The 26883-nt window shown below is 37.8% G+C and overlaps 1 protein-coding gene across 2 annotated transcripts in view; it reads right to left on the reverse strand.

Annotated features, from left to right (window-relative positions):
* LOC110111660 (DNA-directed RNA polymerase 3, chloroplastic) overlaps window positions 1-25528 on the reverse strand; it is a gene marked incomplete at its 3' end in the record, with an annotated part of 59940 nt that extends 34412 nt beyond the window's left edge. For both annotated transcript variants that reach the window (XM_020843634.2, XM_020843635.2), the window contains 7 exon segments: window positions 1344-1457; window positions 11718-11835; window positions 12118-12176; window positions 12503-12569; window positions 12657-12790; window positions 12875-13072; window positions 24699-25528. In XM_020843634.2, coding sequence (XP_020699293.2) covers window positions 1344-1457; window positions 11718-11835; window positions 12118-12176; window positions 12503-12569; window positions 12657-12790; window positions 12875-13072; window positions 24699-25514 — 1506 coding nt within the window.
* Window positions 25529-26883: the final 1355 nt, after the last annotated feature.

Raw genomic sequence — 26883 nt, forward strand, 5'->3', positions numbered from 1 at the left:
GGAGTACTGATACAACACATCATACCACTCAGCTTCCCAGATGACACTTTTCAAAGTGTTGTACGAAAGAGACTGTCCACACTTGGTGCATTTTGGAAAGAGTAGCACACCAGTCTCTTCAATAGAGCAGTACTCGAAGGAAAGGGATAAAGTAAAAGACGAATTAAAAAGGCACCTGCTGAGGACTCAGTAAATTATGAACAAGCAGGCGGATGAGCACAGGAAGGACATCCAATTCGTAGTTACGGATATGGTGTTCTCGAAGTTGTGGCCTTACAGATAGAGGACAGTATCCAATAGAAGGAATGAGACACTGACCCCAAGGTACTTTGGCCATTACGAGGTATTGGAGATGATTAGAGCAATGACTTGTTGCTAGACGTTACCCTCGACCACTACCATATATCCGATTTTCCACATGCCACAATTGAGGAGAGCAATTGGGAATCATTTAGTTAGCTCAGAGTTAATGGTGACACTAACTGAGAATTTGGAAGTGGTGTTGGAACCACTAGAGTTAAAAGGGATACGATAGGGAAAAGGGGGGATCAAGGAGGTGTTGGCCAAATGGAGGAACTTACCAAACTACGATGCAACATAGGAGCCATATGAGAAAATGAAGCTTCATTTTCATCCTTTCACCTTGAGGCTAAAGTGATTCTTTGGAAGGGGTATTGTTAGACCGGTCCAAGATGGACCTGTCTAGCCGGCCCAGCACAAGGGCCGGCCCCTTGTTTATGCCAGGCGGGCCAAGGAAACAGCCCACCCCCTTGTGGGGCCTACTATTTGAATAAAAAAATGAAGAGGGGTGGTTTAAGAGGGATTTGAAATTAGGGATGGCTGTTTAGTAAATTGGCGTTGTATTTGTATGCTTTAAATAGATAAGAATGCCTAGGATTAGGGTTATCTTGGTTGTTTGCATAATTTGAGAGTCTTCTTAGGTTTGTTTGGGCTCTAGCCACCGGCTAGGTATTGAGAGAGCCGGATCTTCCTCTCGAATTGAAGATCCATTGTATCTTGCTTGCTTTCTTTCATCTACTATCAAATAAAGAGTGTCCCTATAGTTATTCCTCTACTTTCCTGTCAAAAGCTAATTTTCAAGTTGCTGAATAATGATTTCAAAAAGGGATTTCTTCTATTTTCACAGGTATTTCCTATCCGTAGACTGCAATAAAAGTCACGCAATACATCTGTAACAATAGAATGGCTATCGGAGAATGAGGTTACTCACATCTTCACGATCAAATTATCTACAATGCTCCAAAAATATGAGAAAACCAAATTATGAAAAAGAAAAAAAAAGTCAAAATGCCCACAAGAAGAAACCAATTTGAGTTACTCACATCTTCACGATCAACTAAACCTGCAACACCTCCACCTTCACTCCAAATAGTCTCTACTACTTCAAGGATTCTTCTGTTCACTCTCCATTTCGTACTTCCTAGAGTATCAAGGGCCTGAAAAGAGAAACAGTAGATTAAAAACCTTTAAGCTGCAATTGCTACAAAATTGTAAGAAAATGTTTGTAAACAATATTTTGATAATTTCAGAAGAAAGAAGAACTTGAGTATCTCAGAATTGCGAGCTAACTGAAGATAGCTAACTATGATGCCCATTAGGACGCTCATAATCTCTGCTGGGTATCAGAATTTGCCATCATTTCAGGATAAGTCATTAATTTGTTCCATAAATCCATAAGAAAAAAAGAAAGCAAGAAAGCAAGTACCACGTTTCTTCGGTTAAAAGCAGCAAATTAATAATCAATGAATCAAAACAAGTGTTGTTAAAGGTGATCCCAGTACTCGGCGAGGCAAGGTAAGAAAACATATGCTTAGCTCACCTTCTAAGTGGGTACCATTACTAAGGCATGCATATGCGAGTGCATTGCCTTATGTCGTCAACCAAGGGGGCTAGTAAACAACCTTGATTGGAGGGATAAGTGAAAATACATTAACAGAAAGATGAGCTAGCTTTAGATAAGTGAAAAGAAAGGAAGAGATGGAGGAGGTCTATAATCTAGAGAAGAAAGAGAGACCAATGATGATAACAAAGATTTAATAAATAGCAAAGATTAGATTATTTTTAAGCTACACAACCTACAACAAAAATAGTTTATTGTGGGCATTTAAGATAACCTATTTGCCAAAAATTTTAAATTTGGAATACAATGTAACTTAAAATTCCATAATATTCCCCATTTAATATAATATGGCATACTTTAAAAAAAAAATTATTATACTAAAATTTAGATTGTAGGTATTTACTTATGGCACCTCAATTTATTTGTAGCAACTAGTGCATCAGGTAATGGCAATCATATCGCCTTCATAGAGCATAGGAGTTTTTGATAACACCCGCCAAAACCTAATTAAAAAAAAAAAATTTGCCAATGAAAGTCAAAATTTTGCTATACATCCTATAGACACAAATAGTTCATTGGGGATGTCTAAATTAACCTACTTATGAAGACTTCTGAACTTAGAAATAAGATAAACCTAAGAATCCATAATTTTTCCCATTTATTTTAATGTGATGATTTCATGCTTCAAAACTAAAGCATTCATCATACTTAAAATTAGTTTATACAAATATAGCTATTTTCTTTATAACACCTCATTTTGTTCATGCAAACATCTAGGGTGGCAACTAGTGCATCAAGCAATAGGCAACCATATCGCCTTGAGAGAACTTAGAGCTCTTTATAACACCAGTCAAAACCTTATTAAAAATATCTTGGTGGCTATTGAGAGTTAAAAAAAATTGTTGCACATCTAGAAAAGGAAAATAATACAAGCATATTTCAACCTTTAGTTTTGCTTGTGTATGGTTTGCTACAATATGATAGGCTTTTTAAAAGTTTACCATGCTAAAACTGCAAACTGAACAAATACTACATTTTCAAATAACAGAAAACCATTTTATTTTAAACTAACAAGACCGTAACCTCTTAACTTGTTGGCCACTAAAGTCTCCACCAACTACAGAAACTCACAATTATTCTATTATTTTCACTATTTTATCTGCTTGATGTTTCAAGTCACAGGCCATAGTGTGCATGCAAATGAACTTTGCTTTTAAGAATGCATCCAAGAGGGTCTCAAGAACCTCAAAATCTTATAAACCAATTTAAGAAGGTAGCTATATCAATGCTACAATGGGGAAACATCAAGAATGCACCAACGCACACTATTACCACTGAATACCACAAAAGATGAACAACTTAAGGAGGCAGTGTATTGATTGATTTGGGATGGTATTAGGATAGGTTGGATATAGCTGTGTCGTCCCCACAAGCAAGGAACAGATTTCTAAGATAGCTCCAAGGCATCTCATTAAATCTTATATATTATCCAGTTTTCAAAAATAGAATAGGGAGATTTAAATGTATCTTTAATTTTCTTGTATTTTATTGGGTTTTGCTGGCTTTTTACTGTTGCCATTTGCTTATATATAACAACCCTCATACATTTTCCAAAAAAAAAAAATCAACCCTCATAAACATATTTTGATGATAGAAAAATCAAATTAGTTCCTCCTGAACTAGTCCATTGTCTTTCTACTTCCCTCTATGTGCTACCTGAGAACTCCCTAAAAGGGAAATCCAACAACAGAACAATAGTCCTGTTCAACCTATAGAAACTCCTTGGGGCAAAAAGGAGTCCTCACCTTACTAGAATGATTTGATAAAATGAAGAACCAAACATAATCAGTTTAGCAAATTTCCTCCTGCAATAATAAAATTCAAATTTTCTCATTTTTTCTACCAAGTTCCATCTACTCTCATAATCTATAAGCTTGTGCTTCCCACTTACTAGCCACAACCTTCCCACCATACATCTCTTCCACATTAAATGGATTTTCTTGAACGGCCGCTTGAGCATTCCCCCTCAATTTGTGTCAAGTTTATATCAAAGCCAAACGTTCTTGCTGCAGACCAAATAGAAAGATGGCAAAAACTTAGGAATGCTACGAAGCAAGAGCAAGGGAAGTCTGAACCAAGAGTCATTTTATAACTGTTAGGATCACCCTACTGCCTTCATGTGACTTGAAAGGTATAACTCTTCAGCAACAAAACTTGAATCTCGTCTCGCATACCTAATTATAATAATCCCAACAGCAATAGAGCAAGCACCTTGTTAACAAACCGCTCAACCTGTACCAACAGAGATTTCTTTCCAAGAGGACAGCCATATCAAATTGGTATTATTGGCCAATAAAATAAAGGAGAAGGCTGGTGATCGGTGAAGAAATGAAAGATGCATCCATCAAGAGAACTTCGAAAGAAGTAAAGCATTAATCTTTCAAATTTGAGGAAAGCTATACTTATACGACATTTAATCCTGGTAACATCAACAATTGCTTGGAGCAACTAAAAATCTGTTTTTTAATCTAATGATTACTCCATTTTACAATAAATATCATTGATTGAAAGTTACTTCCCATCTACTTGTATGGGTGGAACTCGTGAAAAGACCAATTATATTTTAATATTGTATTGGGATGAATTCAAGTATTCAACTACACTTGAAGAGTAAATTTGATTCAATTAGTAACAAATAAGAGAAGTAGATCTGATGACAACAATTGTAGCAAAGTCATGGCGTGTATGAGCTACCACAGTTCTAAGGAAAGCTATTGTAATAGAAATATACTTAATCGGTGTACCACCTTTATGAAGAATCTTGTGGGACTCCATAATAAATTATCAAGGAATTGGAGCTTTTCTACACCTAACTCTAGTCAAATGAAAGGGATTATAAAGAAAAAAATGAGTACATCCTTAGTGATGAAGTTGATTTGCCTTAGCTATAGATCAAGTCAACCTACAAGTTTCATAACTAATGGCCTGCGAAAATGAGAAAACCCATGTGGAGAACAAGAACTCTTCTAAGTCAACATGCAAGTCAAGGATATGCTGGTATGAGCCATTTCTTATGAAAAAGCCTTTATCTTAGAAAAGATGAATCAGAATGGAGGTTCTCAACAGCACCATTCCGTGCAAGAAGATGGTATCGTGCAAAGGTTCACATATGATACGAGATGTAATCATGAGCCCCTATCAAAGGTTCACATCATTAATGATAGAAGATGTATGTGGGCTCCGAAAATTCGGCCTCGGCCTCTGCCCGCACTGTGATTGCTTTTTGTATGGCGAGAGAGTTTTAACGGAATAAAGTTGCGGGTAAATTTTGGAAGGCAGATAGGTTTGTAGATAAGATACTACTCAGAGATTTCGCCCTCATTTTGTGAGGACTTTATGATCTGAGTTCTGGTTTCCTATAGGCGCAAGCCCCTATAGTTAATTACCTCTCCCGATCACGGGAGAGAACTTTTGATTAAGGCTAGTCGTCAATCAGATACGTAGAGAATATGTGTTATCTGGTATATAGTAACAGCATAGGTTTGGATTTGAGAATTGGATTTTGAATTTGAGAATTAGGAAAATTTGATATTTAAAATAGAAATTTCACCACCTTACACTTAAAGCGGATGGTGGGGGAATGGATGATAGACCCGATCAAGATCCCATGGTTCCGTTGTCCCGGGCCATCGTGGTCCCTGATCTACTTAGTTAGAGGAGGTAGTCGACCCAACCTGACAGAAAGATCCTTGTCGGCAGCCATGGGTTGCTTCGTCCAAGGGTACCTTGTAGACCTGGGGTGAATGTTTCTCTAAGGGGACAAATTTGAATCCACCTTAGCTAACAGAGGGCTTTGTGCCCTATCAATCATATCCTATTGATTCATATCTCAAGGATTTAATGCCATTAAGGAACATATCGGCGCTGGCCATAACCGGTATTTCGTTGTGCCATTTAGCGGCAAAATCACTCGGTTCAAATGGTCCCGGGTCATAACCGTTTATCCTGCGATGCCATTTGGCGGCAAAACCGCCGGTTAGAGGACACGTACCACGTCCTTACTAGCAGGAGGTTGTTTGAGAATGGATCCTAATGATATTTTTGACTAGGCATTTTGCTCTATGTGAGCTGAAGTGGTTTTTTAATTTGTCCACCTCGACAAACTGTTGCGGATGGTGGAAGGATTTTGTTTTAAGCAATTGATGGTTAGATTTCAATTTTAAATATTTTTGAGATTTTGGAATTTCTAGAATTTTGGATTTTTTGAGTATTTGGGTGGCATTTGAGTGATATTTGGAATGGACCCCTCCGGTTGAGATTTGCATTCAACACGGCCATCATCGGGGTGCCTTGGATCATTTCCATTTTTGGATTGAACCTTGTCGATCCTATCGACTTGCCGATAGAGGGTCAGGTTTCGTAGGCTTTGTGCCTTTGAAATGAATTTCTTTTGCTATAGACCTTGAAGGCCTAATATGAATGTATAAGATGAATATTCCGGTCCACTTCGTGACTGTATATTTATCCGATGGTTTGAACCCTATCTACTCCTATTTATATGTTTAGGAGGATCGGGTTTCGTAGGCTTTATGCCTTAGTGAATCCTCTTTATTATAGGCCATGAAGGCCTAATATGAATGTATTAAAACAAATACATCGATCGTTACAACCGCGTATTTGTTTGAAGGTTCAAACCCTGTCGACTCCTATTGATCAGTATAGAAGGATAAGGTTCGAACTTGAATTCACTTATTAACCCGCGCAGCATCCCTAGACATCGCGTGTATTTTTACAACAAGCTCGCCGGGGCCCATGCGGGTGTTTTAGAATTTCGTTGATTTGACATACCCCTTTGTGTACGTATGTGTATACAAGCTAAGGTGTACGTGCAGGGGTATTTTGAAATATTTTAGTTGTGTAGGAAATTGTCATTTGAACACACAACATTTCATTTGAGAGCTTATACACGCTTTATGTCCGCTAGTACGACTGTTGCGGATCCGGTGGCGAGAAGGTCTTGATGTTGACTCCCCCTTTCCCATTCACCGGGGAGGTATTCCTTGAAGTTCGTGGCCACTGCCTTGAAAGGGACTCCTTTTAAGATCTTCAATGTAGTAGACTTGATATTTTTGATATTTGTGGATGTCAGAATTGTCTTCTTCTTAAGTGCAGGATCAAAAAAAAATTTGAAACACCAGAAAGTTTAGTTCGAATTTGCTCAAACAACTCTTCCATTCCTTTAGGAGGTGTTCTTTTTTGTACATCGAGTTGCCCTTGTACCCGACGTACTTGAAGATCTTGATCACCACTATCGTAGGTGATATTTGTACTTGTGTCCATAGTGGTTCATTGTACTTATAATACACTGTTGTTATCCATAAGTATTCATTTGCAAGAAATCATTATATCCACTACAACCTCCTGGAAGTGCTTGTAGAAGACCCATTATTTCTACATCATATCCACCTTTCACCAATCTCAGGTGGGTTGTTGATTGTATTTGTTCGTAGGGACGGGCCTTCGCTATTGAATGCCGGTATTGCCATCTCAATCTACAGGCATATGTAGGGATTGTCGTAGGAGTTCGTTACATTCATCTTTCATGTGCATCGGGGTTTCATCACCCACTTGCAACTTGTTGTTAGCTTAGAGAACTGTGCATTTAGACTCTGATTTGTTCATTCATCCAAAGCCCTGATCCTATGTATTTCATCAGACCCGAGTTCAAGGTTTAACTCATGCTTGAGTCTTGTATGTCGTTATGGGTTCAACTCTTGGCATCCCATTCAAACTCAAGTCCCTATTTTGGATCCAGCTTGAGTTCAGTTTAAGTTCCTTGCTCTCCTTTTGAGTTTAATTGCACATTATCATTTGAATTTGAGTCAAATGCTTACAAGTTCAAGTGTTATGTCCACAATTTATGAAATCTTTACAAGTTCATTTTCATGTTCAAATGATTTGATTTTTTGTTTCAGTTTAATTTCATTTTATTTGAATGAACTTTAGAAATCATTTAAGTTTTATACATGTCCCCTGCTCGTGTTCAATCAAGTTCAAAAGTCCACAAGTCATTGTCCACTGGAGTCCATCTTTTGTTCTTTTTGAGTTCAAATAGGTCCGAGTACAATATGATTCCACCCGAATTTCGGTAGCCTCCCGACGTCTCCCCGTTTAGGGAAAAACTACGAAAAACTGGGCATTTTCCACCACGTGCAATAAAGACGTGCATGGTAGGTGTCCTCGGACGAGGACACCACGGCCGTGATATTTCTTCCCACCACGCGCAATAAAGGCGTGCATGGGATCTTTGACGGTATCTGTTTAAAAAAATAGTTTGCTTTCCCCCAACTCGAGGGTACTTATGAGCGACCCCGCCTCGTCGTAGGTGCCGCACCGGGGTCCCATCCCACCACGCGTAATAAAGGCATGCATGGGCGATTTTCCGGTCCGCCACGAACATTGAAGTAGGGTTTTTAGGTGATTACCCGCCTCATCATTAGGGGTGTCAATTCGGGTCAGTAGGTCGAACCCAGAACTGACCCGGCACTGTTCAGGTCAACCCGAACCCGACCCGTTTTTAAAAACGGGTTAGGTTTCTGGACCCGAACCCGACCCGATTCGGGTCCGGGTCAACCCGACCCGATTCGGGTCCGGGTCAACCCGACCCAAAACGAATGACCCGAAGTTGACCTAAAATTGCTAATTTTCAGGTCAAAATCAGGTCAATAATTGATTTTCATGTCAAAATCGGGTCAATCTCGGGTTCTCAGGTCAAATATGAGTTTTCGTGTCACTTTCGAGTCAATTTCGGGTTGCTGGGTCAACCCAAACCCGACCCGATTTTTAAAACGGGTTGATTTGTTCAACCCAAACCCATATTTTTCCGGGTCGGGTTCGGGTCGTGTCCCGGATTTTTCCGAGTCAGGTTCGGGTCGGGTTTCGGGCCGTGTCAAAAATTGACATCCCTACTCATCGTAGGCGCCGCACCAGGGTCCCATCCCACCACGCGCAATAAAGGCGTGCATAGGTGGTTTGCCGGTCCAACACATACAACGAAAGCAAGAATCAGAGTTAAGAAAATTCGTACCTTCGCGGGGTTGTCAGCAGTGAAGGCTCGTGGACTGAGACAAGGCAAGACACATTTTTTATTAATTATAATCAATATCAATTAAATACAATTAATTAAATAATTATTTTTAATTAATCATTTGTAATTAATTAGAATAATTAATTAAAATTAATTAAAACAATAAGTTATGATTAATTTAAAATTAATTATAACTTAATATTAATTAATTCTAATAAAATATAATTAATTAATAATAATTAGTTTACAAATTATGATTAATTAAAAATAATAATTATAATTAATTATACTTAATTATTATAATTATTATTAAAATTATTTTATATTACTTATAAAAAAAATTTACTTAAATCCCTCTGCTCGGCGGATTTGCGGGATTTGGCCGAAGAGGCGCGTGAAAGGGAGCGAATTACCTTCACGGCCTACGAGCTCCCTGGTTGCTTCCGATCAATATGGTGTAACTTCAGGTCCACAAGAAGGGAATGTCGTGGAAGGTGTGAAGTTGGCCGGCACAGAAGGAGACGCGAAAGGGAGAAGGTTTCTTTCAAAGCAAGCGAGCACTCGTTCTTACTTCCGATCAAAATGGCGTAATTTTCGATCTAACGAAGGGAATGCCGTCAGGAGAGCAGAGTCGAGCAGCCACGAAGAAGTCGGGGAAGAGGCGCACGCAAGGGAGAAAGTTTTCTTCACACCGGGCAGCTCCCATTCTTGCTTCTGATCGAAATGTCGTAATGTCCGATCAAACAGGAAGGGCGAGTCGTTGAATGTTCAAAGCAAGCGAGTTCCTGCGGTTGCTTCCAATCCAAGGTGTCGTGGCTTCCAATGGACTGGAAAGGAAATTACCTTCACAGCCAGCAAACTCCCGTCCCTACTTCCGCTCAGAATGTCGTAACTTCTGATCCGAGCAAGAAGGGACGTCGTCAGAGGGAGTTCGAGGTGGCGGGTTGGAGGCGACTAGGGAAATGAGATCAGGAGCCTCAGTCGGCACAGGTAAGGCTCGGAACTCTCTCCCTCTCTCTCACGGGATTTGGCCGAATGGAGCAAGGGGAGGACGTCGAGATGGAGCTCGGAGAGCAGAGCAGAGTTCCGGCTCTGTGTGTGGAGTCGGAGGAGGAAGGGGGTTCGGTCGTGTAGGAGAGTGGAAGAGCCCGACAGTGGAGATCGAGCGCAGGAAGAGAGTCGAGAGTCGAAGAGCAGCGGGTATTTAACGACGCTAATAGAGCGACCTCGAGCGGGGTTTGAGCGAAATTCGCGGAGAAGCGACGCAACGGCGCCGAGCTTACAGGATTCAGCGGGATTCCTTGCATGATTTCGGGATTTCAGTCGGGATTTCGGGCAGATATCGTGGATCCAACGGCTTACAGGTTAGCTGATTTTTTTTGTCCTTTGGATAACACATTGAGGTCAACAATCAAACACATATTGGGGGGTTGGGGGAAGTAAAATCACGCAATGAATACAAACAAGAAAGATTAAATGCAGCGAAAATAAAGAACAGACAAATTTAACATGGAAAAACCTGAAATCGAGATAAAACCATGGAGCCACACCACCCAAGAAATCCACTATAAAAATTGAGAGAAAAAACTACATATATCTCTTATCTCTCACTCTCTCATTGCTTCTCTTCTCTCTTCCACCATTCTCAACTTACAACTAACCAAGAGATGTGCAACGCAACAACCACCAAGGCACGACACCCTTAATGAAAAACGATAAAGAAAAAATGTTAGCCCGCCCCACAGCGCCACGATGCCAGTTTGGAGCGCCACGGCGCTCAAATCTTTGTCATTCAGTATGTCTGACAGCGTCGCGGAGTTGTAGTTCGAAGCTCCGTAACGCTCAATTCTGTCTTTTTCAGACATAAAAATATACAACGCCAAAGCAATCAGATTTGCAATGTTGGGGTGCTCGGGTGCCCAATGATGAGGTGCTCAGAAATGCAACGCCGAGTCACCAAAACCCAAACAGGGTTAATACTCCATGTAACCCCCGCAACTTCAACATATTGAATTGAGGTCTGAGGCAATAGTACAACATAATTGATCGACACAATCAGATTCCACACAAAACTAACACCACATCACTAAATAAGAGCTATTTATAACAAAGCCACATAGGGAAAACACCAAGGCTACATTGATGCACTACAAAAAAAAAAAAGCAAAAGGTTATCAGCCAAAGAAGGAAGAAGTTTTCTAAAATGGGATGAATATGAGATGCCACGGAAATGACTTTGTTGTTTCCAAAAGGAAGATAACCCCAAATATAGATGATGCTAACCTATAAAAGAATATGAGTAACCTAATCATAAAACTTTATACTATGGTTTAATCTTAAAATTTATTCCTTAACAAAACATCAATATCTGTCAATTTATAAAATACTTCCTGAAAACTTCTGCAATGAATATCTGCAATTTCAAACAAAGACATAATCAAGTGGAACTAAGAAATGTGCGGGAAACAATCTCATCAGCCCTCCATGCATAAGCAAGCCATTCAAATATGAAATTGGATGGAGAAAGGTAAGTATGACAATAGTAGTGAATCAAGTCCAACTGGTAAGCTAAGTGAAAACTAAATTTTGATTTAATCAAGGATGAAAACAATTAACATGCTTATATAACATAAACTGGAAAGGCAATAACCAAGTTAGAAATGACTTCAAAATTGTGAAAAAAGAACCAACTGAAGCAAGAAACAGCAAAAGTAATTGACTAAACAACAATAAAAGAAGTATTTGTTTCAGGCAAGAAGGAATACAGACCTCAAAAACTTTATTTAGCTGCCTTTTAGGAACACTCTTAATCGCATTTTGTTGGTCCTTGGCTCCATGGGTACGCATCACATAGGAAGGTAAGAATAAATGTCCGCCCTTGTTATATCTGATCAGAAAAAATCAAAAGACATAAACAAGTGAACGGAAAGCAATCTGAGTTCTCACTAAGAAAACATACTTAACAATATTAAACCGTGTATGAGTTTTGCATGGATATCCAGAAATAGCTAAACAAAGATATGGGAGCGAACAGTACTCCATAGTTTGACAATGTATGCACTATTTAGTTGAAGCAATCTTGTAGTGTTCAAAGAGATCATACTGTATACCATAAAAAATGAAAATGCATAGCGTTAAGTAGATTATAACGATATGCATTTAATCATACCCTTTCCATTTTTTAGGTGGTATCAACATTGGTAGGTAAGGAATCACCATCAGCCTGGCCTGAATAAAGAAAGATAAAGAAGACAACAAACAAGTCACACTTTAAGCTTACAAAAATACAGCGTAAGATACAACCAAACATAGAAATAGAAATGTTGCACAGACGTCCCGCTTATGCTTTTGGTTTGCTGAACCAGCTACATTACGAGTGGGTGGGCTCATTGGGGAAAAAAATAAGAAGAAAAACAACCTGCCTAAAATACAAAACACTAATCCAATATAGGCAAATGTTTAGATACATGATTAAACTCAAATAAATGCTATGACTTGACACAGAAAGTATGACCGGTCAAAATTATAAATATACAAAGTTGAGAAAAACATACAGTGCTACCAAGTCCCATGTGAACTAATGGATGGCATTCAATAACTCCATACTTGTTCTTTAATTTTCTATTCAAAAAGCAAAAAAATAAAGAATGAATACAGTTTCAATAATCTCAGCAGAATAGAATCAGGATAATAGACATATTTTCTTACCCATCTTCAACTGATACAGCTTTTAATATGTGCCTAAAAGCTGGCAGAATATCTGGTGAACTGTCACCTGATTGGTTAATTGGTGGCTGCACAAATGCTGATTCTATCAATAGTTCAATCAACCGAGTTCCCAACTGCATAGATAACAAGTTTCAGTTACAGAAAAAGAGACCAAAATCATGGTCTAATATTTCAAAGCTAGAGAGAGATACACAAACCTTGGCTTGAGCATCTCGTCCCCAAGGTTCCATATGAATCTCCTCTTTCAATAGTTTCTGAACGTCAACCAGCTTTTTCATTTTGATCAACTTCATCACAAGTTTTCGTCGCTTCTGCTGCTCTTTAGTAAAAATGATATCTTGGCACACTCTATTCCCACGTTTCTTAGTCTTCTCAACATAGCCATGGATCCTAACCTATCAGTCGAGAGACAAAAAAATTGAAGCTTAAAGCCCAAAAAACACCAAGCAAGCCTCCAAAGTTAATAGAACTAACTAAAGAATTAAAATCATGCATGTAATGCACGGACTGCACTGCAGAGTCATTATTCAACTAAATAAACTTCATAAAGCCTTATATGTATGCATAACCATTAAAGCTCACAGGATTTACAAAGAGCATTATTATTTCTGTTGCTTTGATGTTTACTAAGAACTTTTTATATCAAATTAAAAGTGAATCAGATTAATTGTGTAAATAAATGCTAGGCAGTTTCAATACATATTCCTGGAATCTGAACATGACCATGGAATCAACAATTCAGTGGATTATACATCAACAACAGATCCATAGGAAAAAAACAATTGTCAGACATTTGAGTCCATGTATCATGTCCACTCAGTATACCTGTGAAATGTAAAATGCATGAATTGAACACCACAAGGGTGTATATAATTGGCCCTGAACAGTGAAAGCCAACATCCACAATAGTACTTGTGAGAACTTCTCCCACAAGGGCGTTTGGTAGGAGCTTTAAAGCCAATGACAACCCATTCTTTCAAATCCTATGTTTAACAACAGCAATAGTGGTTGAATTCTAAAAGGATACCAGATGAATGAAAAAGGCTGCACATCATCACAAAATCTTAGGTGCCGTAGATGTTCATAACAAACTATTAAATCACAGTAGAGAAGGCAAAGAGGGTGGGAGTAGGGGGTTCTTCTGTTAAGACACAAAATTGACAAGGGATTCGATCATAAAGATTAAATGATGTTGAAGAATAAGATGATGGGCATTGGATAATGAAAATGCTAAGAATGAGAGCTTGATCAAGCTATAACTGATCGCAAGTGCACGCATAAGCTTTTAAAAGGATGATGCACTCACATGACTTCTACTACGACCTGTGTTTTCCCATAAAACCCTCTTAAAAATCACGTCACAAAAGTTGCATAATGGCACTCTATTGTAGATGACTGCCAAAAGAGGTGCTCATAATAATGTGCATTGTCTAATGCCTTCATATTTTACTTCGGCACAACCAAGAGGAGGCTTTTGGCTTTAGAGATATCGCGTGCATATGTTTAAATGAAATATAAGATAAGAGGTGTTGATAAAGGGCCAAATAGATGGGTGCAAGCAACAATATTCTATTTAGTATTATTTCATATACAAATTTTCCTGACTAATCACATCCATCCAAGTTATTTTTAGAGAATTTAAAAAAAAAAAAAAAAGCTATGCATAAATATAATAAGAAGGTGAACCATTCACCTGGAACATCATTGTTCTACAATCAATAACATATGACAACACCTTTTTTGAATCCCCTTACTCTCATAAATCAATGTCTTCTTATTATTTGCTTGTTTTCATTATTTAATTCATAAATACATGCAAAGCACAGAACAAATTTATTCCACTATTACTCATGAAACATTCAATGCTACTTAAGGCTCATTTGGTTGCTTGAAGATGAAAAATATGTTTTATAAAGAGATGATTTTATTTTCACTAGTTCTAAATGTGAAATTAAAAATCCTCATGTTTTAGGGGCTTTCAAGGTTTTTTTATATGTTGAACTCTTCCTCCTCACACACTATGAACTCAAATCTATGCAAAGCTGATGAATGCATCAACATTTATTTAAAGTGTAAAACCTGAAATCGTTGATCGTAAGCGTTGCACGCATATCGATGCGTCACGATGAAATTTAAATGAATTTTTCATATCAATCGGATTTCGACGAAATTAATTTTATAAAATTATATGCAAAATTTCGAGCAAATTGGTATAAAAACCTATAGTGAATTTTGATTAGTTTGGGAATTAAAAATCGACGAAGTTTTTAACTAATATGGATAATTACTTAAATAACCTTAATGATATTAAAACGAAAATAAGTATGCAAGAGCAAATAAGTAATTTTAAAATCCCTAACTCCCTAAATCATGAAGAGATCGAATCCCTCCCCATTCTTACATTTGTTTCATTCGGCCGAACCAAAGGGAGAAGAGGCGCGGACAGGAGAGGGCGACAGGAGGTTTTGGGGGCGGTTTCCGGCGGCTGGATTTGGGGGAAATCAAAGAGGAAGATTAAGAAAATACTAAGATATGTTTTAAGTTAAGAAAATCATTCTCTTTCTCTAGATTTTTTGAAGAGAAAATTTCTAGGGTTTTGTTAAAACTTAAAATTTCTTTGGGAAACTTATGGGGAATGTTAGGGGAAATATTTTCATAAAAACAAAGTTTTCCCCAAAATTTTTTGAGATTAGAAAGATAGGGTTTTTCATAACTTGTGATATTTTTTAGAAAACCCTTCACGTTTTTTTTTTCATAATGACATTGGGAGATTTGTAATGGTGGAAATTTAAGTTTTTAGCAAAATTTTAATTTTTTTAATAAATAATCCATAAATTTAAGTTAACCTAATTATTAATTAGGTTTAGGAGGAAGTTCGGCATGATTATTAGATGAAATTAATGAATTTTAGGTTTCTTAAAAATTAAATTTTTAATAAATCCGAAAATAGAATTTAATTAAAGTGATTATTGAAAATATTCTATGATTAATGATTAGTATGATTGTATTTACATTTAGCATTAGGTGTCGATTAAGGGGACGCCTCGAGTATAAGCAACGTCGTTTGAGTTTACGGTACTTGTATTTAAAGTAAATTTCATGTGATGCAGGACTACTTAGAAGATATGCTTATGGCTTCATTTTAAACATTGCACAATTCTTTGATTAGAACAATTTAGGAATAAAATTATGAGCAATTCACAACGTCAATTAAAACAGTTAAAGAGGTGCTTTGCATAGGCTAAATCACATGCTCCAGGCGTTGAAAATTTTTCAAAATAATTAAGATAAGTAAAACAACGCAAAGTAGTAGTTTTCAATGTAATCCCTAATCTAACAACAAGAGTTATGATGCATAGAAAGCACGCTCAATTCCTACGAATGACTAGGCTTAGCAAGAACACTTGGAGGAGCTTTCGTGAATACAACCTAACCAATTGAGAATTTAGATTTCGAAGAAATAAGATACAAGTGAGAAAAGAAACCTTTGCCAAAAAGATGTTGAGGTCCGTCATTCGATGCCTTTAACGTCTTCGTCCATGGTTTCTTCCAAATGCGGATTTCAAAACCTGAAATCGTATTCAGGTTGGGCTCCAAACTTCTGAGAAAATTTCTCAGATTTTGATGCCGGAGGAGGTGTTTGGAAGAAGGGAACTCAAGACATTCAATGCTTTGGCCTAAGGAAGAAGTAGTGGTTGGAGAGAGGGGAGAGATAACCCATGGTGATGGCTTGGGGAAGGACCAGTCAACAGCAGGTTACAATCCCAAACTTCTCCAAAGAGAACAAGCAATTCTGGACAGAATTCCTGAGGAAATCCGTGAAGAGGAGCAGCGGGAGGTTGATAGAAAATTGGATTTATTTCCTTATTCCTCTTCACAGTTTTAGGAAATAATTTAGAAGTTTGAATGTTGGAATTTCGGCTGATGAGGGGAAGGAAAATCTTTCCAAAGAGAAGGGCTGAGCTTTTAGGAAAGAATTCCTTATTCTATCCGTAAGGGGGCCGGCGGCAATGATGGTCCAGTGGACCTTAGTGAATAAAGTTTAATAGCTTCCTAATTTAAGTTCTAGGATTAGGAAAGTTTTAAATTAAATCCAATTGAATGAAAATACTCAAAGGGATCTTATTCAAAAACTTTCCTAAAATAGAATTAATATATTTGGAAATATTTTGAAATTCAAATCCAAATATACTCCAAATAATACCAAATCTGAAATAGGAAACAAATCAAAGGGGAAAGAAGGGAGGTGGTCGGCGGCAAGGAGCTATGGTCGACGGTTTATGGGGCTAGGGGGCTTCGGCCAAGATGAGGCCGTGGGGTTTGGGATGGAAACGGGGTTGAGTGAAGAGGCAGATGGTTTGGAGTGGAAGGTGGAGGAAGTTCGATGGGATGGAAACGGGGTTGAGTGAAGAGGCAGATGGTTTGGAGTGGAAGGTGGAGGAAGTTCGATGAGGAAAAAATGAAAAGATAACGAGAAGAACCACGAACCCGGTCGTCTCCAAGGTTGGTGGGTGATGCGTCAATCTCCCTCTCCACGGGATCTCTCCAAAACTCTCAAAGGACTCTCAAAGGTCTCAAAACACAAGTGCAGGAAGAAATCTCAATAATCATTCATTAACCTCAAAATAATACAAAGGGAGCTTTAAATAGCCTCATACAAAAGACTCCAAATAAAATGACACAAATGCCCTTAGGCTTACACATGACTACTCCCATAAAAAGGGGTACAACGGGAAATAATAAAATACACATAAGCAAATAATAAAATGCATGAAAATAAAATACATTGACTCAAAAATATAAAGACTCGATCGTGGTCGTAGATCGGCGGCCACGTCGCTGGTAAACTTTCTATGATGATCTGATGTCCCCATCATCATGTTTCTAAATTTTTCTTTTATGTTAAATTTTCTTTGTATATAAATTTCACATGTTAAAATTATCTGTATTTTTAGTATTCAACAACAACAACTACATCAAGCCTTTATCCCACTACGTGGGGTTGGCTACATGAATCCTTTTTCTCCATTGTGTCCTTTTAAATGTCAAATTCTCGTTTAAATCTAATAAAGAAAGGTCATTCCTAATATTTTCTAACCAAGTCTTTTTAGGTCTACCCCTACCTTTCTTAACATAAGTCAAATCTAATACCTCTACTCTCCTAACCGGGTCATCGAAAGGCCGCCGTTTTATGTGACCAAACCATCTAAGGCGACTCTCTCTAATCTTATCTTCTACCGGAGCTACTCCAACCTTTTCACGTATATGCTCATTTCGTATCATATCTCTAAGGGTAAAGCCACTCATCCACCTGAGCATCCTCATCTCTGCCACACTTAACTTAGTATTATGCTTCTCTTTTAATGGCCAACATTCGGCAACATAAAGCATTGCAGGCCTCACTACCATCTTATAGAATTTTCCCTTAAGTTTGAGGGGTATATTTCTATCACATAACAAGCCAGATGCATTCCTCCACTTCAACCATCCAACTTGAATTCTGCTGATAATATCCCCATCTATTTCACCATCACTCTGAACAATAAATTCAAAATATCTAAAACGTGTACTCTTATTAATGACTTGATCGCCCAAAGTCACAATCCCCTCACCAGGTCTATTACTACTAAAATTACACTCCATATATTCCGTTTTAGATCTACTTAAGCGAAAATCTTTAGACTCTAAGGTTGACCTCCATAATTCAAGTTTACCTTCAACTCCCTCTCTAGTCTTATCAACAAGAAGAATATCATCAGCATAAAACATACACCAAGGTACATCCTCTTGCAAATGTCTAGTGAGAACATCCATGACTAAAGCAAAAAGATATGGGCTTAAGGCTGATCCTTGATGTAACCCAACCGAAATAGGGAAATGAGCATACATATCTTTAATGATTTGAATATAAGCATTATTGACTCCTTTCTTTTCAAGAACTCTCCATAGCACTTCTCTTGGAACTTTATCATATGCTTTTTCTAAATCAATAAATATCATATGTAGATCCTCCTTATTTTCTCTATATTTTTAGTATTCAAGAAATGTTAAATTTTTGTAATTATGTTTATCATTACATTAAGTGTTAAACCTTTGCGGTTAAATGTTATGACATATTCTTTAACTGAAATTTAGATAGACATGAGAACATTCGAGCATGAAACATTTTAGGCAACATATATGAATTTATGAATGACTTAATCACAGTGTATATATTATGATTGCATGTGCATGATGATCCAGAGTACCAAATGGTAAATGGGCTTTTTGGAGCCAATGATAAAGGGGCTCTTCAGAGTCAATGATAAAGGGTCTCTTCGGAGCAAATGATAAAGGAATGGCCAAATTTGACTGTGTACCTGATCAGTACAAACACTGGTACTTTCGGGACGGGTGTATTATATTATGATTAAGTATTTTATGCATATAAAATAAAGGTTGTGATGAAAGGAAAATTTTATGAAGAATAAAAAGTTTAAGGAAAAAGTTAAAGAAAACTGTGTATGAAAAAGATTATATGGTATATGCATATCAAATGTAAAATATGATTTTTATTTTTTCAAATTCTTTTGAATGAAAATTTCATGCATAACGTATTATTTTTATTGTTTCATGAATTTATGATAAATACTTGTTACATGTTGAGCGTTAGCTCACCCTGCTTGTGGGAATGTTTTTCTGGAGAGACTGCTAGAGAGTGATGGCTGAAAGGCCGATTACCTAACGTCTTAGAGGATCCCAGGATGACAGGTTTTTATGATCATGTTATGTAATGTGTTGGTTGATGTATCGTAGACTACTGTAATATTTTCAGTTTATGTTTTAAGAAATTTCATGTTTTAAGAAATTTCATGTTTTAATGTACTAGAGATATTTCAATTTGGAAGTTTAGAGGCTCTTTCTCTCACTGTTCTATTATTGGATGATTATTGTGTTTATGTCATTTATGAAATGAAACTTAAAAGTATTCTTCGTACGACCGTTTGTTTCCACCCTGTTAATATGGCTGCCCTGTTAATATGGGCGGGCTAGCCGGGCCGGGTCGTGACATAAAGCATGGTTTTCTCCCATGCGAAAATTGCCTAAGTATACAAAATACAAGCAGGATAGCATAACATTGTGATGCATGCATATGTAAACCAAAATGCAAAATTATGCCAAAAATGTAAATATGCACCCAAGAAGTGTACATACATGCATCAAAAAGCATGAAAGTGGCCAAAATACAACTATATGCGCATGAATGTAAATTTGAGTGCACATTCCAATCAACAAGAAATTGCCTAAAAAGAGAACCGAAAATTGAACAAGAATAACTTTAAAAAGATGGACATGCTTCTCGAGGTAAAGCTCAATTTAAAATAAGTTGCATAAAAAAGTGTGTACAACTTTTAAAAGCATGCCCAAACTCCAAAATTTATAATCACGTCTGTATTTCAACGAATATCACATTGATGGAAAGAGTATGATTTAAATCAAGATAGCTCCAAAAAGCATATGACCATTATATGATTAAAATCTATCATAGAAACATATCACATGCATGTGTGCCTAAGAAGGTTAGAAGCTGGGAAATACTCCAAATATTTTAATATATCTGGTTAATGAAAAAATAGAAAAGAAGAAAAGGAAAAATATGAGAAAACATGGTTGTATTTCCCTTGATGTACTTATTAATTTGTAGGAGAAATACATTTATAGTCATTGAATTGTGTTTCATTTATTTTTTGGCCTTTTTTTGAAGTAATCTCTATAGTGCTTTTTAGAAAAGATGCCTATTTTTTTAATCCTCTCATTTTCCCATCAAATTTTCCATTCAAAAATAAATAAATTTGATTTCCTAAAATAAACCTTATTACAAGTGTGCTTTAGGAGTGAAGCAACATGCTAGATGTTCACATTGCTTGCCTCTGAAGCACAAGCTCCCGACAAAGTATGCATGTCGCACCACATTCCTGAACCACATATTAGCATAATGTGCTTGGCTCTGATCCTCTGACTCAAAACGAAATCATGGTTTATATTTAATGGTTTGATTCAGCATATGCCACAAGAACTAAGAACAAACATTTGTTTTTCCTCATTGTTTCTTGTACTTCTTGAGTCATTGTTCATTATTTCTAAGCTCTCTCCCATTGGAACTTAATTCTTAGTGGTTCTTCTTTTCACTCTTTAGTACACTAGTTTTCATATACACTTCTCACTGGTTTTTATTGTTGGTGCTAGTATCTTTTTGTTCACAAGCTTATTCCCAAAAAATGATTCTTGATGTCTCACGTTCATACTCTCTCTCACTTCATGCTACCGCCATCCCTCAATTCTAGTTGGTCAATAAATCTCATAAGAATTCTATTTTTTAACTACTCTTTCATCACTTTGTTATTTATATATTTGATTCGAATAACTGAAAATTAATATTATTGAACACAATATTGTTTTTTTAGAAAATTATTGCCAAATGGGGCTAAAATTTGGCTAGTTAAATGATTAGTATATGCATATAATATATGAATTTATGATACTTGAACATATTGTTTTATTGAAATCAAAAAACAAAGGTTACAAACAACCTATCAACAAAAAAAAAAAGCCAAACAACGGCCACTAAAAAAGAGACACACTAAACAAGTAATCTTCCTCAAGAATTTTAAGAAATTCTTGAGGCAAGTACAAAAAATTTTCATCCCCATATTTCCACAAAAAAACACTTTCAATAGCCTGTTGAGCACAAAAATGGGTTGCTTTATTACTCTACCTCGGCCTATGCACAAACACCACCGAGTTGAACAATTTTATCCAATTGAGGTAGGGGTGCAAACAAGTCGAGTCGAGCTCAAGTCAGAGGGTGTTCGAGTCTAGCTCGCCTGTCAAATACCAAGCTCGAGCTCGAGCTCGAGCTCGAACTCGAGTCAAGCTCAACTCGACAAAGGAAAAAAAGGATCGTCGAGCTGCTCGAGCGGCATTTCGAGCTCAATCCGTCCGTCAATGCCAGCGTCCGCTGTCCATCACTAGGGCCAGCATCCGTTGCCCTTCGCCAGCTCCAGTATCCGCTGTTCGTCTTTAGTGCCAGCATCTGTCGTCCATTGCCAAGGCCAGCATCCGTCGCCAGCTTGAGCTTCCGTCCGTCGACCTTCCTTCGTTGAGCTTCCATCCGCATCGTCGAGCGTTCGTCGAGCTTCCGTCTGCGTCCGCTGGCGAGCTTCTGTCCGCCTCCTCTAGCTATCGCCGTTGAGATTTCATCATCAAGCTTCTGTCCAACTAGCATCGTCGCTAGCTTTTCCTACGTGCGAATTTATTTTCCCGCCCACGATTGCATTTCCCGATGCTGATTTCATATGCGAGCTACTCGACGAGCTCACGAGTCGAGCAATGGGTTGTTCGAGCAATAGCTCGATAAGCTATAGAGCTCAAAACCGTGTTCGAGCTCGACTCGCGGGCTTGATAAGCTCGGTTCGTCGAGCCTGTTACCGAGTCAAGCTCGAGTCAGCTCACGAGCCAACTTGACTTGGTTGCACCCCTAAATTGAGTTGGTCAGTTTCCTGAGCTCGATCTCTCCATCTAGCCTCTTTGCATAATTTATGCATATGTACAATAACGCTTGCATTATCCCCCTCAACCAAGATTCCTTGCATTCCAAACATCCATCTATCAACTATTCTTCCAATGTATTTTAATGCAAGAAATTCCACCTGCATGTTGTCCCAGTGTAAACTACTCCAACCAGCCGCCATCATTAAGTTTCCTTGACTATTCTGAACTACCAATCCTATTCCTCTTGCATTGTTACCATGAAGAGCTCCATTAATGTTTATTTTTAGTCAATTCGGAGGAGGGGCACCATGAACAAAAACCCAACCCAACAGGTTGAATGGAATCCCAGTGCTCTGAATTTCTGTAACTCTTCAGCTGATGTAGCATTTCCACAGCATTTCCAGCAGTCACAAGAGGAGAAATGTACACATTACCACGCTTTTTATCATTCTTGTTCTTCCAACAAAGGAACACAATATTGTAATACAAAACAGCCCAGGAGATATCTTCATTTCTACATTTTCCAATCTCCATTTGCAATTCTTCAAGACTCCTAAATTTGGATAGCACGAAGCCCCACTTTTCAGCAGCTTCAACTGTCATCCTCAGCTGTTTACAACCAATTGCTACATGATTTAAATCGTCAATACCTTGGCATTCAAACGGACATCCCATACCACCTTGTAGGCCTAGCTTAAGTAGTCATTCCTCCACAGGAATAACCCCTTTATACACTCTCCACCAGAACAATCGGACTCTGGATTTAACTTGAGCTTGTAAATATTTACCACATTATCTTCCTCCATCTTGAATTATAAACAATAGAGGAAATAGATCTACCAATCGGTGTCATGATAAGCTCCATACAGTATTCGACTTCATTCACTTGGATAGGAATTTCACAGATCTTTCCCCCAAAAAATCTCCCCAAACAGATCAATAATATGTACCTTATCCCAGCTACCATCAGTAGCAATCAACTGAAATACCTTCATCCCTTCCAACCTGCATTAAATGTGGGCCAATCAATCACTACTTTATCCCAAATCCATACCTGCTTTAGGACATCAATGGATCTCCCACTACAAACCTTTTATCTAATACATCTCTGCAAACAATCTGCTCCATTACAGATAATCTTCCAGGATGCAGAATTAACTCTTTTAACCTTCCTATCCAAAGGATTCCTCCCATATTTAGCACTTAGGCCTTTCCTTAACATCCATCAGAATTGGACAGAAAGCTCCATGCAATCTGGCTCTAAGTGGCCCTATCCATTTGGTAGGAGCATGTATACCCAAACCCGCCCCCCCACCCCAACCCAAAATTTAAGAGGTCAACACACACTCAAGCAGCATAGTCATTCCCTCTCTTTCCATCTCCCTTGTCCCAAGGAAATTCCTAGAAATCTTTTCAGCTTCTATCAGCACTGCCTTAGGGATCAATGAGTGCGTCATAGCATACATCAGAGAGGGCATAAGAGTGGCATTGATTAACGTCAGCCTTCCAGCAATTGCTAACAGCCTGCTACCCCAAGCCATGACACAAGATCTCATCTTCTGAATAAGAGAGTTGTAATCACATATGCCCAATCTTCTTAAAGATAGCTTAATGCCAAGGTACTCAAACTCCTCCATCTTCTTAAAGCCAATTAGAGACGTAAATCTCTTTTTCTTCCATTACGGTGTTCCCTTGCTGAATAACACCACAGATTTACCTTGTTTAATCTTCTGCCTGAACCAAGAACAGTAATATTGCAAAGTATTGGTAATATGCATAATCTAAGTCTTAGAAACTCCTGCAGTTTGCGCATCATTTCACTTTGCAGTTTGCGCATCGAAACAAAATGAAATACGTATGCATCGCATTGTGCTTAACGCTTTGAAAATATTGCCAAAAATACTCTTTTAAAGCATTTCTTTAATCTTTCCCTCCTTCAATAGAATCTCTCCATTAATAATGCCTCAAAGCATTTGGATATTACCATACAACGATAACAATTACATGAAGTAACAATCAAATTCTTTTAAGAAAAAACAAAATTAAGGTAGTGAAGCGACCAAGGGAGTAGAGGGTGCAAGGCATGGAGGAAGGGGGCATGGGATGGGGGCCAATGGCTAGGGCTCAGAGCATGAATCTAAGGAGGAAATAATGGTATAATACAAGCTAATAAAAGAAAAGAAATGAATTATGGTACATAGAAAGTACTATATATTTCACCTAATATTTTAGTTGGAAAACATGCATCATAAATATATTGTATATTCTCCAATGATTGCGTTTGCATATTTTGAAATACCTATTGGATAAGGTTTCATCAATCACATAACTAAGGAAAAGTTCCATAGCAACGAGGAACATCATGAAAATATTTCATTCCAATTGCCCAACCCTCTCATACCCCCACCAAACCCCTTCTGTTGTATTCTATTACTTCAATTGTAGCCACAACTTAAACCAATCTTCCCACCAGAGAACAATATCACTTACCTCATTTTCTACTGCCTCTCCAATGTGAATGGCAGCTTGCACCACCCGAACACACCCCTCCTCTTGCCCCATCATCAGCAACCCCATCATCTTATGCATCACAATCACCGCTAGCTTATCAGCTGGCAAGAGGCTCAAATGATGCGCATAAGCCGCCTTATGTCTTTTTGCCTTCTCCAGCTTCAGGTCCTTCTCAATTGCACTCCGCAGCGGCTCAAACCATCCGAGGAACAGAGACTTCACATAAGGTAAGCTAGGAGCAAGCTTCTTCTCCAGCATCACCCGTTCCAACTCCTTGTACTCCTCCGCTGCTCTCTCCCACGCCTCCGTCTCTGCCTTGACTTGTCTCCTCCTAAGAGCATTGTACTTCTTCCTCGCTAAACCCAACGACTCGTGAACATTCAACAGATCATCAAAACACGGCATCCATGGAGTATCCTCCCAGAAGATCCTTTCCAGGGTTTTTCCGGGTAAAATTAGGGAGTGATCGTATCCGAACCACGGAAAATCTGCCTGCTCATCTTGTACGGTAATTGTATCGTAGATAACAGGAGATTCGAGCGTTCTCATGTGCGAAAAGGCAGTTCGAAATTTGACCTCGGGTTCCAAAGAATCTGAGCCGAGGGGAAATGGAGATGAATGGAGCGAATTCTGTGCAACAAACCTGTGGATGGCAATTGACGAACTCATATTATTGACAAACAGGTCGATTAGACGAGGAATCTTGGTTTGATGCGGCTCTCTTCTTCCTTTACATCGCCACAAAATAGGGCTTTCCCATGGAACAACAGGGAAGACGGAAGCACAGGAAGCCATTGCTCGGGGCTGTCGAGTGGGGCAAATTATTGGGTCAGGTGACCGAACGCAGAGATAGGTTCGGATAATAATAAAATATTATTTTAAAATTAGCGCAACTAAAGCGCAACTAAAGCGCAACCAAAGCGCAACTAAAGCGCAACCAAAGCGCAACATAATAATTGTGCAAATGCATTAAATTCAATCTCAAAACTTCCGATTTATTTAAAATTCTTGACGACTCAAATTATGTGCATTAAAATTTAAAAGCCAAAATCTGTTTGCTTAATTTCCGATTAAATCGCAATCTCTCAATGCGATTAGAATTGTTGTGCGTAAATTGAATTAAATCATTGGTAGATCAAAATTGTTGCTCAACCAAATTTTAAGGAAAAAAATTATGTCAATATATTCTAATTTAAATTATATTAGAATGAGCTTCAGATCTATTAGACTTATACTGAGATTATTGTTGGATGACTATGGCATCCCAAGAGGGGGTGAAGTGGGTTTTAAAACTTTTATTAAAAGAATGTGATTAAAATAATTTTAATGCTATTTGGAAAAGAATAAGTAATCGCACAATTTTTATAAAAATGATAAAGAAAAATATATGCAAGAAACGAAAATAAGATGCACAATATTTTTACGTGGTCTATTTTGTTCAGAACCTCCCTTTCTTCCACAAAAAGTAAAGGATTTTCTTCGGTGAATCCCTCTTGTTCATGTTTGTCTTCTTCATTTCGTAAGCTGTTTATGCATATCTTTCTTCTTTTCTTTTTCCCCTTTTTTTCGTTTCTGATGTTTCTTTCTCTTTCAATTTTTTGGTGACAATAGGCGACGACATTCTACCTAAATAGTAGACACATGTGATAAATTATATAATACTAAAGATTCGAGCCATAGAATTTCTCAATTCTGACACAAGATACTTATTAGATCGAATAGAATGATTTTTCGTATCCAGAATAATACCAATCCAACCCATTTCATGAATAAAATGTGACCAATTAACCAACCAACAAAACTACTTGTTAAAAATAAAATCTTGTTGTTGCATCGAAACATAGAAATGTTGACTAATCTGGCTAACGTGGAACTTGGTAAAATGAAATGGTTTAATAATTGAAAGATTAGATTATTCAGGAATACACATTGAATGCTGAGATTACGCATTGAATTTCAGGTCTGGATCCATAATCAAAAAAAAAAAAAATTTATGATTGCTCTAGAAGAAATGAAACATAAGAAACGGTAGAACTAGGACAATTATTATATGAGGTCTACCCAATGCTAGATGCAGAGGCGCATAATAGATCGATATGAACATCATGAGTTGTCACGCAAAAATACCAATTGTTGCTGATACCTCCTTCTCGGTTCTATCATC

Source organism: Dendrobium catenatum, unplaced genomic scaffold, assembly GCF_001605985.2.
Source record: "Dendrobium catenatum unplaced genomic scaffold, ASM160598v2 fragScaff_scaffold_1532, whole genome shotgun sequence".
NCBI classification, from domain to species: Eukaryota; Viridiplantae; Streptophyta; class Magnoliopsida; order Asparagales; family Orchidaceae; genus Dendrobium; species Dendrobium catenatum.